Source organism: Oncorhynchus tshawytscha, linkage group LG02 (assembly GCF_018296145.1).
Source record: "Oncorhynchus tshawytscha isolate Ot180627B linkage group LG02, Otsh_v2.0, whole genome shotgun sequence".
Classification (NCBI taxonomy): domain Eukaryota; kingdom Metazoa; phylum Chordata; class Actinopteri; order Salmoniformes; family Salmonidae; genus Oncorhynchus; species Oncorhynchus tshawytscha.
The window spans coordinates 58,208,307-58,226,013 of record NC_056430.1 but is presented as its reverse complement, the minus strand read 5'-3'; the positions used below and the strand labels follow the sequence as shown (position 1 = coordinate 58,226,013).

Sequence of the window (17,707 nt, the reverse complement as noted above, 5' to 3'; positions counted from 1 at the left end):
GTAACTTCGTTGTTGATCCATCCTCAGTTTTCTCATTTCACAACCGTTAAACTCTGTAACTGTTTTAATATCCCTGAGCGGTTTCTTTCCTCTCCGGCAACTGAGTTAGGATGCACGCCTGTACACCATCCAAAGTGTAATTCATAACTTCACCATGCTCAAAGGGATGTTCAGCATCTGCTTTTTCTATTTTTACACATCTACCAATTGGTGTCTTTCTTTGTGAGGCATTGAACATTGAGGGACCTTACAGATAATTGTATGTGTGGGGTACAGATATGAACATGGAATGAGTCCATACAACTTATTATGCAATTTGTTAAGCACATTTTTACTACTCACATTATTTAGGCTTGCCATGACAAAGGGGCTGACTACTTATTTCAGGTATATATTTTTTTATTAATTTAGAAAATATATAAATTCCCCTTTGACATTATGGGGTATTATGTGTAGATCAGTGAAATCTCAATTGAATCCAAGTTTTTATTCAGGCTGTAACACAACAACATGTGGAAAGGGTAAAGGGGTGTGAATACTTTCTGAAGGCACTGCACTTTAGGGTAAAGATGACCATCAATAGAAATGGGAACTGGGAACTGATCTTGTAGCTGGGGGGCTGCTGATCTCTAATCCCAGGTACAAACCACTAACGTTGTGCCCTTGAGCAAGGCACTTGAGCAAAGCACTTGGAGAACAACATTTTTCTCCATCCAGGGGCGCTGCAATGCCTGGGCCTCTCAACATGTGTGTGTCTGGGGGTAATGGGAAAAGGGTATATTATTACCCTTCTACCCAAATATACAATAAAATAACTATTCCTCTATTCTTTTATTCTACACAGTTGTACTGAAACCTGATATAGATCCATCACCTGACGCAGATCCACTATTCTATCTAAATGCAGAAAACTGGTGTGGGCTTCATCATAAGGACTATGAAAAGCGATTAGATAGCTCACAAAAACTGTATTCTATGGTTTCAACATGCTCTTTTTTTCAAAGATTGTGTGCTGGCAAAGTATATTCAATTTGCTAAACGTTATAAATATAGTCTGTTCATGTTAACACTCCAGTACATCAGTCACAATCTATAGCCACAATAGTCACAATTTAAATTAGTTTTTCAGCCAAACATTCTTAAGTAAAACAACCTTATATTTTGGATAGTGCCGGCTCAGGCATAAACGACATCAGCGGTCGCTTAGGGCCACCAGCCACTAGGGGGCCCTCAACCCAACATTTTTGAGTTCCAATTTTTTTAGGAACTCAGTCAGGGAATAGTAGAATACACTAGGTGCCATTTTAAAATTTGGTTGTGCATCTTTTGGAAGCTTTTCTCTTGTTATGTCAGTCACTGACAATCACTCAATTTGCCATATCAGCAACAAACAAACAGAATTGGTAGTTAGTCTAACCAGCTATCTAAACTTATAGTAATCATAGCTGAATACTGAACGGGCATGCAGGGCATGTGCCCAGGGCTCTGATTTCCAGTGGGGCCCCATTAATTTTGTTAGACATTCTCACTCAAATATCATATTAACATGGCATAAATCATGGCAAAATGTGTAGAATTGCAGGAAATTAGGTTTAAAACAGCAAGAATGTCTCTCCACCCCATGGTACAATGTGTAAAATTGCAGAAAACTTGCTTTAAAACTGCAACATTTCATCTACGCCCCATGGCAAAATGTATAGGATTGCAGGAAATTTGCTTTAAGAAAAGTTCTCAGCCATCAAGAGGGTAGCAACAAAAAATGTTTTGCTGCAAGGTGGGGAGGGGGGGCCCAACCAAATTTTGCTTAGGGCTCCTGATTGGGGGTTAGAATTGGGTATGACAGTTGTACATACCATATACAGTATTTTTCTTTAATTGAAAATACCATTTAACAGCAGTTACTTTTGCAGGTTGAACCTTTTATTATTTTAATCTTTATCTTATTTTTGACCAAAAATGTAACACAATTGCAACCGATTTCTACCCAGATCTTTACATAAGGCAGCCCTTAAAGTGTTAAAATGCCATCAGTGCCATCAGTTGTTAGGCTCTGAGCCTGCAATTTGGGCTGGGGCTTGAACCTCCACCTGTTGACTGTTGGATCCCTGCCTTTGCAAGACAGTCCCCTCGCCGTCCGCATGCATAGCTCTCCGACCCTCCGCAGCCCTGTCTAAGACTGAGGAGATCCCCTCAAACCCTCCCTCAACCCCTCCCATATGTGTCATGGGAGTATAGAAGCTGTGAAACAGCTGGCTGGAGGGATGGGTCGGTGAGTGGCAGGCGATGGCCTTGGTGCCTTTAGCGCTGGGGCCCGCCTTTCCGGAGTGGATCCTGCCGTCATTGAAAACTTGCTGCTGGGGAGAGGTTACCTCTTTCCCCCCTCTTCCTCCCCGCTCCCCGACAGGAGACCATGGCCCAGCCTCGCTCCACACTAAAGCTCCATGTCGCTGGAGAAAGGGGAAACAGACATGAGCATACCTGGGGGAAGCAGAGGGTGGGGAGGGAGGGAGGGAGGGAGGGAGGGAGGGAGGGAGGGAGGGAGGGAGGGAGGGAGGGAGGGAGGGAGGGAGGGAGGGAGGGAGGGAGGGAGGGAGGGAGGGAGGGAGGGAGGGATGCAGCTGTGGCTGGGAGTTGAGTTCATCACATGGTTCAAACGCTGTCCAAAGTTGAACCCCCGATCAGGCAAAGGAAAGTTTTGAGAACGTTTGAAGGCTAATATTAATTTGCTTTGAATCCCATTTTGTTGTATTTCTTGGATCACATTCTGAGAATGTAAATAAGAGCATTATCAATTCATTAAAATACCTTCAAAGTATAACATTTGTAACATTGCAATATTACATTTGATTTTGGAAAAATACTATACATTCCAGGCCATAACTAATACACATGATTTAACACTGAACCCATGGGCTGATCTCACAGACAGATTAATCCTAGTCCTGGATGAAAAATGGAGATTCTCTTTCAATGGAGATTCTCCATGGAGAATGGTCAGGACTAGGCTTAATCGGTTTCTTGGAAACATGCCCTATGAGTTTCCAGGAACAAGACTTTATTAAATGTTAGATGCAGAGGATAGAAAGCAGCAAAATGACTCTACTGAGAAATTGTATAAATCTTACCCTTCCTTGGTATGGTTGGTCCTGTAATTTCCTTGAATCATATTGGTGAATAAAAGACATTTGCTCGAGCAACACTTTTGGGCTACCAATAGAGCTCAGCATGGGAACTGTGAACCATAAGCCATGTAGTAAAATGTCACTCACTGCAGTTAAATAGTTACATTTTTCTTGCACAGATCTCCTTTCAGATGCAACTAAGCAACACAAATCTATTTGTTCTAATCCATACACTCCTTCAACCCTAAGTGCCAACCTGACATAGTATCAATGCCTTTATTTGAGTCTAATGCAAGTGAATGTATAAGATAGAGGACTAATTGGATAACACCAAACAATCATGAACGTGCTTGCGCAAACACACACACACAAGACACGCACGCACACGCGCTCACCGATTCCTGAAGCAGGCACTCTGTTGTTGTTCCTCCCATGTCTGACCAGGGCGTATGTTTGTTGAATGGCCTGGTAGTCTTGTCTCTGAGTGCTGTCCTTTCTGTAAGGTGCCTGGGTGCTCACATCGTGATACGATGTATTGGGCCACCAGTGACACTGTTATAAGTCTCATGGAGAGAAAATGAATTATCATGGAATGAAATGTAACTAAACTGGAAGTTATTTTATTTATCCGACATGGAACTAAACTGGTCATTGCAGAATGGTTACAATTATGAATAACATTTCATGGAACATACCTGCTCAGCCATTGTACTCTCTGTCTCCATGTGAGAAATGGGTGCATTCATGAACCTGACATTGGTTCTTATGAACTTGGCATTGTACATTTGTGGGGTATTGTGTATTTTAAGCTGATCATATTCCTTGGGATCTCTCTGAGCATATGAATTTACTTTATAGACTTTATCAGGGTCCAATCTGTCAGGTATCTTTTCATCAAATATCCTGTATGTATTTGAGCTAAAAAAAAACAGAGGGAAAGAGTCAATCTACTTAAAGTTTGCAACAACAAATAAAGGGCAGCAAATAGGCCAACCTCCAAATCACATTGTTGCAATAGGATATAGCCTAACAGATAGAAACAATTCACATGTAACTGTATAGCATTGGGTTGTAAATAATTGCCTGCCGTAGAAACGTTTATAAACGACAAACACGAATTTAAAATCATTAAACTAGTCATTAAAATACCTCGTGGATTACTTGTGCACATAATGATTATGAAGAACGTTTATTGAATCAATATCTACTCAATCATTAGTCATATGTCTTCTGAACATCGAATCTAGGCCTTTTACAATCAGAAATACTGTACTTACTGGAAAGACTCGCGGACTTTCTTCTTTCTTGGCAAGCAGATTTCAGCACACTGATACATTTTACTCCTGATAAAGTGTGTGAAAGAAATTGTCGTGTGGACTTTGGCAGCGAATTCATTATTTCCAGGTTGCTAAGCAACTTAATTATTGCGCAGCGACAATTCAACTGGCGACACAAGTTGTAACAATGGTCAATGTAACACTAACCTTACATATATATATATATATTGCATATATGTTTTGACAGTTAGCAACCTAGGTATAAATCAATACAAGGTCTTGAAACTATTTTTGCTAAACCAATGTAAAATAATGTTAACTCTTAGATCAGAAGTGACAACCCTTCCACAAATGCCAAATAAGAAATACATAGGATAATCATTTGTGGTAAATCGTATAACTTGTTGCCTATAAATTGTGTATGCATGGCTCCTTTGCGAAAGAGGCCTTGGTCTCAACGGGACTCCTTGTGCAAATAAATGTTAAATAAAAACATATGTATTTTTACAGTAGGCCAACCAACTGAACCAGTAGGCCAACCAACAGGATACATATAAGTAATAGCCTAGGCCTACTGTATTGGTCCAAGTTGTGTTTCTGTGTTGGATGGTGCTGAGCGATTAGTGCTTTTTGAGGTCGGTTCGGTTTCGGTTCGATGATTAAAACATAATTTCATGGTTTTCGATCATCTTTTTCAACAAAAGCATTAGGAAATGAAGTGCTAGCAATTCAGTGAACAACTATCCCAAAATGGAAACATCTGACACGAATAACAAGTAGAGTAGATCTCTCAGTACCTGTTAATAAATGACGTTGACACCGACTAGAATAATTATCCTACAGTACAGGGTCCTCCTCTCGCACATTGCTTGGTCTGCTACTCCATCGTTGTGGACATAGCCTGTACGATATCATGCAAGCAAGCTTACCTATGTTTTTTTGAGATAGCTAAATCATCTATTTTTTTGACTGTGTGATTAATAGTCAGAATAGTGGTGTTTCACTGTGAAGCTAATATTGCATTAGAGCTGATAATGTTTTGTTTCTACTGAGTAGGCTTGCATTGTCATTAATTCATACAACTATCACACCCGTGCATATTATTAAAGGTGATATGATGCAATCTAACTAGATGAGAAGGCCTAAACTACTTCATCCTAATGTAAGCTAAATACATATGATCCAAAACAAATATTAGCATGTAATATAAAATGATATTATAATTAAATAAATGCATATCAAACAGGAATATATATTCAATTCAATTAATACAGCATTGTAATATTATTGATGCTTTTCTCTCTCCTTGCAGGGGATTAGACATACAGTATGAACTGCAGTCACCAGCTGCCCAAGCCTCAAAAACAGAAACATGTGGAGACATCAACACTTGTAATTTTTAATATTAAAATTATTTTGGTTTTTGAGTCCTTAAAACAGTCCATTGTACAAAATAAGTCATTCCCAAATGAGGGACATCTCAAGGAGATTAACCTCCAACATTCAGAAACTTGTTCAGTAGGAGGGCAAATTTAGTCATGACAGCCACAGGGTTGTTGTTTTTTTATACACAGGACAGGAGTTTACAGGTTTTTGTTCCAACCCTTCACTAACACCTAATTAAAGTAATTGTGGTCTAAATTGAAGACTTGCACACTGTGATCCCCACGGCATAAATCATGTCTGTAATTTAGAATGGGCTCAATAAATTACAATGCCATGACAAATCTGCATGATAAACAATAACATGGGTGAATCTTTTTCTATCTAAATTGCGGTGTTGGCTCCTGAATAATACCCTGGGATATGGTAATTATCCTGGTGGTTGGGAGGTTCACAACAAGTTCTTTACATCTGCAGACTGTCATTGTGGGATGTGCTTCAACCTGGAACAAGCAGAGACAAGGAAGAAGAAATGAACCTCACTGCTAAAATGTCACTGCTGGTTCAAATTGCTGAACCCACAACTACCTTTATTAATGTGCAATTGGCCAAGGCTTGGCTCTAATATTACCTAGTAACACTAACCCCAATGGTGCAACACAATACAATAACGGAAAGTGGCAAGAGGCAGTTAGCGAAAGTTAGTTAGGTAAACAGACATTGCATGCTGCTAGCTAGTAAAACAGACTCATCAACAGAATGCACAAATAACTTGGCTGGCTAGCAAGCCGTTTTTCATCAGATGTTGTTAAAATGTCTCAACTCCAAATGAGTCGAGCAGGACTGTTTTCTCCTGCCAAGCCAATGCAATTAAGTGAAACGCATTTAGGTGCCCACTTTAGTCCCTGAAAACAAATGGGGGGGAAACGATTTGCTATATGTCTTTAGTGCACTAGCAAGTTCACCAATTCATGATATATACAATTATTGGGTCTTCACAATTGACACATTGCTGAATCTACAATTAGTTAGTTTAGTTGTTAATCTCTATACAGCCGATAAGCAGGATAAGATCGCCTGCTAGCTAGCTATAGCGGCCATGGTGTTAGCTAGCTAGCTAGCTTTGCACCGGGCTGATAAATACCAGTTACTCAACATTTGAATTAAAAATTCATAGCTATGTGTCACGGATCCCTCTGGAGCTTTCATTGCGCACACCTGCCCTTTGTTCACCATGGTGCTGTCAATTATTGTTCCAATGTCCATTAGTGCGTGTGAGTACCTGTGCTGTGTGTTTTGGGCTTTCGTGCCCTTGTGAATTGCGCAGATGATTACGGGTCTTGTCCAATATGTTTATCATCATGAGTGTGTGTTATTTATTCAAGGTACTCCTCGCTCTTTTGTTACGTGTTTGTTTGGTCCTCTCATGCTTTTACACGGCACGGCGTAATTTGGGTGAAATAAAAATCCATATTACTTATTCCTGCACCTGTCTCCCGAATCATTCATGCCAATGTGACACTATGAAAGTAATTTGTTGAAAATGTTCACTATTTGGTGAATAAATAAACATTATACTTGCATTTCCTGAAGTTATTCTGTGTTCTTCTAGAAAATGTAATCCGAAGCAGGGACTTCTGTCCGCCATTAAATCAGGAATATATTTTTTTTTCCCACTGCTCCACAAGGTGTAATGGGATAGCTTCTTCGGTGAAAGATACATGGGATTGGAACATGCCAATTCTGATCTCTCGTTAAACAATCAAAGAGGCTAAATTCACCTGCACAGCTGATCTCAATTGCAACCATTAAAGGTCACATCATTACCACTCCCTAAAAGATGATGTTGGTGTCCGGCTTGCAACCAAAGTCTTTCAAGATACAGTGGGGCAAAAAAGTATTTAGTCAGCCACCAATTGTGCAAGTTCTCCCACTTAAAAAGATGAGAGAGGCCTGTACTTTTCATCATAGGTACACTTCAACTATGACAGACAAAATTAGAAAAAAATCCAGAAAATCACATTGTAGAAAATTACAGGCCTCTCTCATCTTTTTAAGTGGGAGAACTTGCACAATTGGTGGCTGACTAAATACTTTTTTGCCCCACAGTATGTTGCCCTTTGGTTGGTATTGTCATCACAACAACTGAGTCCTTTTTGAACAGACTAAGGGCGAATGATCTATTAGACATTAGCTAGATTTCCATCCAATTGGCGACAGATTTTCATGAGAATATAAAATAATCTGCATAAAGAAAATATGTGCATTTTCCCACCAGTGGTATGTTTCCAACAAACGGACTTCTTGTGGATAAAAATCAGTGAGTGATGATGTAGTGCACACAAAATGTACTTTTTGCGCTTATGTTTTTATGTACCAAATAAATAGAAAATGTGTCTACGCTGGTCTTGGCACTTGCGCTCTAGCCAACAGCTCACAGATACAATGCGGGTAGGCTAGTCTACACTATGAAATTATTATGCATAGAGGGAGAACATGTAAGGGATAAACGCTGATGTTCTGTACATTATCTTGGAAATAATGGATGACGCAGTGAGTCCCTTTGCAGAGTTCATTTCTCCAAGGTAATGAAAACAATACTAAATCACACACATTTAATGGTAGAAATAATAAATATGTTTCATATTTTCCTTATAAGAGAATTCATACTTTCTTATCTTTGGGTTGCAAGAGATGTGACCCAGTTCATTCTATATGTTCTATTGCCATGCTCGCTGGCAACATTCTTGTCCCTTGCTTGCTAGCTAGCCAACTAGTTAATCTAACACAGTCATGACCTCTGAAGGCAGAATAACAGCAAAGTTGCCGCAAAAGCATTAGTTTAAGATGTTTTCTATTGAAATTCATGTGAATACATTACAATGAGCTGATGATGCCCGATTTTGCCCGGCACAGCTAGAAAAGTTTGCCTTCTCGTCAGGACACTCGACACTGTTCATTACGAGGAGATCGCATTGCATATCAAATGCTAGGCTAGAAGCTAGCTATATAGCTTGTTTCTTGACATTCATTTGGATACATACATAACAATGAGCTGATGGTGCCAGATTTTTCCTGGCATTGCTAGACACGTTTGCCTTCTCGTCAGGACACTGTTCATTACATTGCATATCAAACACTAGGCTAGAAGCTAGCTAAATAGTTTGTTGCTAACAAACCTGCCAATATGACAACTGAATTCAAAAATACCAGTTACTGATAACAGCTGGTCAAACTAGAAACATGTGGGAGGATTTAACAGCACTTCTGTCATGACTGCAACAGTAACATTAGAGACCTGTGAAATTCATGTTCATCACTCCCCACGTTATGTTACGTCTGCTCCTGCTCCCCCTCTCTGGCGCTCGAGGCCGCCAGGCTGCTCATTACGCACACCTGTCACCATTGTTACATCAGACTCACCTGGACTCCATCACGTCAGTGATTGCCTCCCCTATATCTGTCACTTCCTCAGTTTCATCCCCAAGTCTGCATTGATGTGGTTTTGTTTCTCTTGTCCAGACGCTGTTTTTTCTTTGTTTCATGTCTATTTATTATTAAATTCTCACCCTGTACTTGCTTCCCGTCTCCCAGCTTCTGTTGTCTCAAGACTGTTACACATTGTCATCAGATGCTCGGAAAAAATATGTCTTCTGCAAAAACACAAATGCTAGTTAACTAGCTAGCTACGTTTTTCCTGGTTGGACCTGCATTTACAATGTATCCAATTTCAGTTTGTGTGGTTGTTGGTTTAGCTTTCTGTAACTTTGTAGAAAATACAGTCTGTGTGTGTAGGTGCATATTGCGTTATGATTGCAAGGTGTCCCAGTATATTTTCCAACTGTCCTGATATCTTTTCTAACTGTCCCATTATCTGGTTTCTAATTCATTTTACATACACAAACAGATCCCACCATGTCGAACGAACAAATGATCTGTCGACATATATAAAATTGTACCAAAACTTCCTGTTTCCATGGACTGTTCATATTTGAAATGTGTAACTACATTAAGTCAATAGCGCTTTTTGTGGTCTGGAATCGGACCCACGCTGACACAGTAGGTCTATATCTGCACACAGAAGGCAGTGGCCCTAACCACTAAACGACCACAGACCTTAGGATATGCTACACACTTGTATGTGGTACCCTAGTGGAGATCAATAAAACGATGGCTGTTGATGAGTATGGCTGAATTTCAGATACATTTTTATCGATTTGAATGTTGCAGTAGGCCTAGCTTTTGTGTGAGCGAGAGAGAACATTATTTTGATAGCCCTGATCCCAATGAATCGACTACCACCCGTACCGGAGAACGAGAACTGCTCATTTACAGCCAATCACGAGGCTCATTTGAATATCCTGATGAATTAGGAAAATTACGAAAATTCTCCATGACAAAAGAGTGGTCAAGTTAAGATCCGACATCTGTATGCTCCAGAGCTGTCTGACGAAATCATTGGACTAGTTCTTCAAAGTAGATTAGGCATACTTTCACAAACTGTCTCTACCCCTCTCGTCATTGTGTGCATTCATTTCTCATGCAGTCTGTGTGTATCTAACCTAGCATAGCAGGTGTAAAAGTCTATCCGTCTCTGTCCGAGATGGAAAGAACAGGAGCAATGGATTATGGTCATTGTAGTTAGTTACCAAGTTTCTGCGCTGAACTAGTTCGAATATTTGCTTAACAATGAAAGCTACAACTCCTTTTAGCCCTATAACAGATGCACAATCGAGAGCATCCTGTCGGGCTGTATCACCGCCTGGTACGCAACTGCTCCGCCCACAACCGTAAGGCTCTCCAGAGGGTAGTGAGGTCTGCACAACGCAGGTCTGCTCCAGCCACTTTAATAATGGGAATTGATGGGAATTGATGTAAAATATATCAATATATCACTAGCCACTTTAAACAATGCTACCTAATATAATGTTTACATACCCTACATTATTTATCTCATATGTATACGTATCTACTGTACTCTATATCATATCATCATCATCTATATCATCTACTGCATCTTTATGTAATACATGTATCACTAGCCACTTTGAACTATGCCACTTTGTTTACATACTCATCTCATATGTATATACTGTACTCGATACCATCTACTGCATCTTGCCTATGCCGCTCTGTACCATCACTCATTCATATATCTTTATGTACATATTCTTTATCCCTTTACACTTGTGTGTATAAGGTAGTAGTTTTGGAATTGTTAGCTAGATTACTCGTTGGTTATTACTGCATTGTTGGAACTAGAAGCACAAGTATTTCGCTACACTCGCATTAACATCTGCTAACCATGTGTATGTGACAAATCAAATTTGATTTGATTTGGTTATTATTGTGTTATTGGTCTGCAAACAATAGCAAGTCCTACTAGTATGGACTGGGTTTAAAGATACAGTCTGGAATTGATACATCCATTTTTGAATTTTAAATTAATGCCATTGATTCTTTAAGAATATAACTTATGCATAGTTCATGAGTTTAGTACAACGGAACGGTCTTACCCTGACTTACAACCAAATAAAAGCTTGTTTTACTCCATTGTTTATGAACAATGTCATTGTAATCAAACAGTGTATAGCTTGAAAACATTGTTGAAACTATCCTCTCGGTGTCATGAGCAGGCTAGAGTGCATCTAGAGTGCTGTCTATGAACTTGAGAGGGGTCACATTTCCAAGCCCCATCCCTCAGCTCAGCTGTATATCAAAATAAGAGGCAGAGCAGCCTATTTATTGTTTTTCGAATCGCAGACTGTCGCTCTAAACTGAGGATATTACATTCCAAGTTACTCACATCTGCATATGTTGTTAAATAAGTGCAAACAATGACATTTATTTCAACATGACTTCTAAATGACGAAATTGATCGGATAAAATGTGATTTAGAAACCCTTGCTCCATCCATGGGGTAGCTTAATGATCCGAATGCAAAATGGCTTTACACTAATAAAGCTGGAGCGGTAAGAGTTTAACCACTGCAAAGTGCATCTATCTGCTTGGACTGCAGGACACAATGCTTTCCGGTGACACACACACAGACCCCATATATTGACCTTGTATTGCTTTTTCCCATCTGGATGGTAAAGCCTGTATATAAACCCTTAAGCCTCTGATCTAATCTCGTTGCTGTCAGTTAAGAGGATTCTGGCCTGGCTGGCAGTGTATATGCAGATTTACTACAGGCGGCCATGCTGGGAAGTATTTTTTATTATGATGAGAGAGCAATTTCCTTTTAAATACTTAACATTTTTTATTCTGCAAATGTGTATTCCAGTTCCTGCGCAGGTTCATCTGTTTCCATGCATTTTGCCTGGTCTTTTTTTCTAAATCAAAGCCTGCAAAGTCAAGGAAAACTGAATCTGATTTCAGTGTATACTTTTTTTGTGGAGCAAGAGCAAAAACTCCTGCCTAGATGGTCAACTGCCCCCTAGGCCATTTCAAACCAGAGAAGTTGATTCTATGTGGCATCGATATGAGTCAGAAACATTCATTTCAGAGTCAAAATTGACGACAAAGTATAAAACTGTGTTTTGTAAGTGAATTTATCACAACTACTGGAGGGTTGGGTATGGATTACTTAAAGCCAATTTATGGACATTCTGGTGTCTGCATTGAACATACAGCATATACTGCGATGCGGCCTCTGCAGAAGTCAGGGCATTCATACTTGTGCTTCTCAGAGCAGAGCTATTGTCAAGGAAGTGAGTTTGTGTTTATACAGGACATATCGCCGCCACCTTCCGTCAACCAATGTTAATACGGAGCTATATTGTTACAAAATTTGGGAGGTCACAGTAAGACGGCACGGAGCTTGATTTGGCCTCTGCAAGCCTCCTCAAAGTTACATTCAACATGGTTACTTCTGCTGCCTGTCAACCGTCAAACTACTGGTGATGGTGAGTACGTTAGTAGATAGCTGTTCCTATGCAACATTATTTGATAATGCTAGCGAGCTAAGTACATCAAGCTAACGTGTAATGTGATGTAGCATGTCAGAAGGGACAAAAGGTGATACAAATAAGACAGGTATAATATTTGTACATTGTTATATTAGCAGAACATTGCTTTTAACAATATTATGTGTAGTATGGTATGTTCTACATGGAACTGTTACACTTGAAAGTTATCAAAACACTTTATCAGCTTCCTCCTGGAGGTAGCTTTGAATTTGGCAGTAGCCTAGAGAGTGGTATGAGAAGAGTGCCATCCTCCTGCATCTCACATCTGTCTGTAGTTATTGAACTCTGCCTTCTGGACCCATGGGTTGAGGCAAACTCTGTCATATCCAGGATGAGGTGCACTCCACCCCTCCTGCCACCTGATTGCACCTGTCCATAACCTGAAATACATTACATAGATGGAATGGACTTCATCCCCCACTGGAGACTTGAAGACAGAACCTCACCCAGAGAGCTGTGCATGTCAGCGTGTGGACATCCAACGAGACAGTTGAAGTTGTACTCTACACACAACTTAGTAGTTCCCCAATGTTGTTTCTAGGGATGGGCATGAGTAATTGAGTACTCAAGTACTCAAACAGACATCAAAACACAATCTTTAACCAGAGATGACATTTTTACAAATACTGTAAAACTATTTGGTCAAAATGTAGTCTTGAAGCAACTCTAATTTGCTTTGATTCTAGCGTACCATTTGTTCATGTGCATCTCCCTAAATTCACTTTCCCCACCTTGTCTCACTCACTCAATTGCTTTCTAACCGCTCCCTCTACACATTCTTGCTCCTTTAAAGCCGATTTATCTGTCTGCAGTGGCCATACAGCATTTATAGCAATGAGGCCTCTGCAGAAGTCAGAGCATTTATACTTCTTGCGCATCGTGGGGCTGTCATATGTGTCCAATAAATTGTTCTGCACCGCACCACTCGTAGTTATTCAGGGAGAATCTCTATCCCGATAACTACTAGACACTGGCTAAAAGAAAAGACCTTTACCTCTTTTGAGATGTTGAAGTCCGTTTCCCAGTGTGAATGAAGTAAAATGGCTGCACCGTTTTTCCACCTGCATCTCCATCCCGAATCTCCACATTGCCAACACAATTAGCTTACTTACCCAAATCCAAATAGCAGATGTTCTGAAAGAGCTGAAAAACCTGGACCCGTACAAATCAGCTGGGCTTGACAATCTGGACCCTCTATTTCTGAAACTATCCGCCGCCATTGTCGCAACCCCTATCCCCAGCCTGTTCAACCTCTCTTTCATATCGTCTGAGATCCCCAAGGATTGGAAAGCTGCCGCAGTCATCCCCCTCTTCAAAGGGCGAGACACCCTGGACCCAAACTGTTACAGGCCTATATCCATCCTGCCCTGCATATCTAATGGTCTTCGAAAGCCAAGTCAACAAACAGGTCACTGACCAAACAGGTCACCCACCGTACCTTCTCCGCTGTGCAATCTGGTTTCCGAGCCGGACACGGGTGCACCTCAGCCACGCTCAAGGTACTAAACGATATCATAACCGCTATCGATAAAAGACAGTACTGTGCAGCCGTCTTCATCGACCTTGCCAAGGCTTTCGACTCTGTCAATCACCATATTCTTATTGGCAGACTCAGTAGCCTCGGTTTTTCTGATGACTGCCTTGCCTGGTTCACCAACTACTTTGCAGACAGAGTTCAGTGTGTCAAATCGGAGGGCATGCTGTCCGGTCCTCTGGCAGTCTCTATGGGGGTGCCACAGGGTTCAATTCCCGGGCCGACTCTTTTCTCTGTATATATCAATGATGTTGCTCATGCTGCGGGCGATTCCCTGATCCACCTCTACGCAGACGACACCATTCTGTATACTTCTGGCCCGTCCTTGGACACTGTGCTATCTAACCTCCAAACGAGCTTCAATGCCATACAACACTCCTTCCGTGGCCTCCAACTGCTCTTAAACGCTAGTAAAACCAAATGCATGCTTTTCAACCGTTTGCTGCCTGCACCCGCACGCCCGACTAGCATCACCACCCTGGATGGTTCCGACCTTGAATATGTGGACATCTATAAGTACCTAGGTGTCTGGCTAGACTGTAAACTCTCCTTCCAGACTCATATCAAACATCTCCAATCGAAAATAAAAAATCTAGAGTCGGCTTTCTCTTCCGCAACAAAGCCTCCTTCACTCACACCGCCAAACTTACCCTAGTAAAACTGACTATCCTACCGATCCTCGACTTCGGCGATGTTATCTACAAAATAGCTTCCAACACTCTACTCAGCAAACTGGATGCAGTTTATCACAGTGCCATCCGTTTTGTCACTAAAGCACCTTATACCACCCACCACTGCGACCTGTATGCTCTAGTCGGCTGGCCCTCACTACATATTCGTCGCCAGACCCACTGGCTCCAGGTCATCTACAAGTCCATGCTAGGTAAAGCTCTGCCTTATCTCAGTTCACTGGTCACGATGGCAACACCCACCCGTAGCACGCGCTCCAGCAGGTGTATCTCACTGATCATCCCTAAAGCCAACACCTCATTTGGCCGCCTTTCGTTCCAGTTCTCTGCTGCCTGTGACTGGAACGAATTGCGAAAATCGCTGAAGTTGGAGACTTTTATCTCCCTCACCAACTTCAAACATCTGTTATCTGAGCAGCTAACCGATTGCTGCAGCTGTACATAGTCTATCGGTAAATAGCCCATCCATTTTTACCTACCTCATCCCCATACGGTTTTTATTTATTTACTTTTCTGCTCTTTTGCACACCTATATCTCTACCTGTACATGACCATCTGATCGTTTATCACTCCAGTGTTAATCTGTAAAATTGTAATTATTCGCCTACCTCCTCATGCCTTTTGCACACAATGTATATAGACTCTTTAAAAAAAAAATTATTCTGTGTTATTGACTTGTTAATTGTTTACTCCATGTGTAACTCTGTGTTGTCTGTTCACACTGCTATGCTTTATCTTGGCCAGGTCGCAGTTGCAAATGAGAACTTGTTCTCAACTAGCCTACCTGGTTAAATAAAGGTGAAATAAATAAAATAAAAATACTTTTAGTGTGTATTTCACACTATGTTGAGGTAAAAATCTGAGTATAATGCTTGCATGGATGTCAACCCCAATACATGTTCATGTCATTGTCATCAATCAACTGCATTACAGTTAAACATGACTACCACCACTGATTTCTGTATACTAGCTAATGCTACCAGTTTATACAAACGGGAGTTCGCATTTAGAAGCCACTTTTTCTAAATCTAAAAAGGGACAACTTCTAAATGTTATGCAGCCAAATATATCTAAATCTTATTTTAGTGACCCCATTGTGGGCATTTTACAATCAATCATGACAGATTTGACAAATATCTACTTGTCAGCACCCTATCCCCCACGTTCTGCAGTCCATTGACCTCTTTACGCCATCTATCCCTATTACCTCCCGATCTGCTGGGGACAATAAAAGGCCACTAAAACGTACAGTTTTGTCACACAACACAATGAAATAGATGTCAACTTTTGAGGGAGACGAAAATTGGCATGCTGACTGTAGAAATGTCCACCAGAGCCTGTTGCCAGATAATTTAATGTACATTTTTCTACCTTAAGCCGCCTCCAACGTTGTTTTAGAGACTTTGGCAGTACGTCCAACCACCTGCCTCACAACCACAGACCTCATATAACCACAGAACACAGACTACAGAATCCTGTGTAACAGAGTCTCCCATCAATATTTTAAATTAATTCAGTGGCACTAACATACCTAGATGAAGCATGGATTGTAGACTGTTCCATGCCTCTGGTGCACAAGACAAGAAGGAAGTCTTGCCTAATACTGTAAATGTCCTGGGGACTTTAAGTAGCAACCACCTAGCAGACTGGGTATAGTAACTTCTGGTGGTGAGGGAGACCAGATTACAGAGGGAGTATACCCAAAAGGGCTTTGTAGATGAACACATACAAATGTAGCTTTCTGCGCATATAATGTCTCAAATTTTGAGGGAACTTTCTGACACAAATGTCTCAACTTTTGAGGGAGCGTGCAATTGGCATGCTGACTGCATATACAGTGGGGCAAAAAAGTATTTAGTCAGCCACTAATTGTGCAAGTGCTCCCACTTAAAAATATGAGAGAGGCCTGTCATTTTCATCATAGGTACACTTCAACTATGACAGACAAAATGGAGAAAAAAAATCCAGAAAATCCCATTGTAGGATTTTTAATGAATTTATTTGCAAATTATGGTGGAAAATAAGTATTGACTCTGAGTGTAATTAAACACATACCAGTCTACGGTACCCTTTTTTGTTTACAGATGAACATGTTTTATTGTATGGTTACACATCCTCATGATCGGTCTTCATGTCTTTCCAGGAGACTTGCAGAACAAACAAATCTTCTGCGTGAGGTCGAAGCAGTGGCTGGTGAAGAAAGAGAGGCTTGTCTACTTGGCTGTGGAGTGCAGAAAGGACCAGACTGTTGTCTACAAGGAGCCAGAGTCACAGCCCCCCAAACCTAACATCCCTGCCAACATCACCCCAGTGGGAAAGCTTGCTAAACCAGCTGCCATTACCCAAAACAAGGAGAGGTTCACCAGCTGAAGAACATTCTGGAACAGCCTGGAACATTCAACCAACACAACATCCGTATTCTGTTAGACTGATGTTGTAGTATGATCTAAAATTGTAACGGAGACGCAGGGAGCTCCTCCTCGGAGTGCTAGATGAAGGGGGAGTAATCAGGGAAGTGATGAACTCCCCCCTCCGACGTGCAGCCCCAGCCGCAGGACAACGCCGGCCCCGAGGGCGAAGAGCGGCCGGTCAGGACGGCGAAGGTGGAAATCTCAGATGAGATTAGTCTGTCAATGTAACAAATAGGTAGACATGGCTTGTTTTCAGGACAAAGTTTATTTGTTCTGGGGACTGTGGTAATTTTACACAGCAGTATGCAGGAATACAGTAT

General features: G+C 41.0%; 1 protein-coding gene and 1 long non-coding RNA gene across 3 annotated transcripts; both read right to left on the bottom strand.

Annotated features, from left to right (window-relative positions):
• Window positions 1-483: 483 nt before the first annotated feature.
• On the bottom strand, window positions 484-4,506 carry LOC112223006. Of its 2 annotated transcripts, none has more exons than XR_002949226.2 (5): window positions 4,400-4,506; window positions 3,818-4,040; window positions 3,518-3,685; window positions 3,126-3,232; window positions 484-2,447 (listed from the first exon to the last, which is right to left on the bottom strand). XR_002949226.2 is itself a non-coding variant. In XM_024385921.2 (5 exons), the coding sequence occupies exons 1-5, from the start codon at window positions 4,456-4,458 to the stop codon at window positions 2,037-2,039; spliced, it is 957 nt and encodes a 318-aa protein (XP_024241689.1). In that variant the 5' UTR covers window positions 4,459-4,506; the 3' UTR covers window positions 484-2,036. The 2 variants fall into 2 exon arrangements, 1 of the variants encoding a protein (XP_024241689.1); XM_024385921.2 differs by having other exon boundaries at window positions 3,518-3,674.
• Window positions 4,507-5,784: 1,278 nt separating this feature from the next.
• On the bottom strand, window positions 5,785-7,275 carry LOC121840778. The gene is made up of 2 exons (XR_006079913.1): window positions 7,065-7,275; window positions 5,785-6,285 (listed from the first exon to the last, which is right to left on the bottom strand). It is a non-coding gene; the product is annotated as an uncharacterized LOC121840778 (long non-coding RNA).
• Window positions 7,276-17,707: the final 10,432 nt, after the last annotated feature.

What these genes read in the sequence shown, in the direction of transcription:
- LOC112223006 (XM_024385921.2), bottom strand. Translation starts at nt 4,458, where the DNA reads ATGTATCAGTGTGCTGAAATCTGCTTGCCAAGAAAGAAGAAAGTCCGC. An exon ending in AGAGTACAATGGCTGAGCAG is followed by an intron (nt 3,675 to 3,817) that starts GTATGTTCCATG and finishes GACTTATAACAG; the next exon opens with TGTCACTGGTGGCCCAATAC. An exon ending in AGTGCCTGCTTCAGGAATCG is followed by an intron (nt 3,233 to 3,517) that starts GTGAGCGCGTGT and finishes TATGGTTCACAG; the next exon opens with TTCCCATGCTGAGCTCTATT.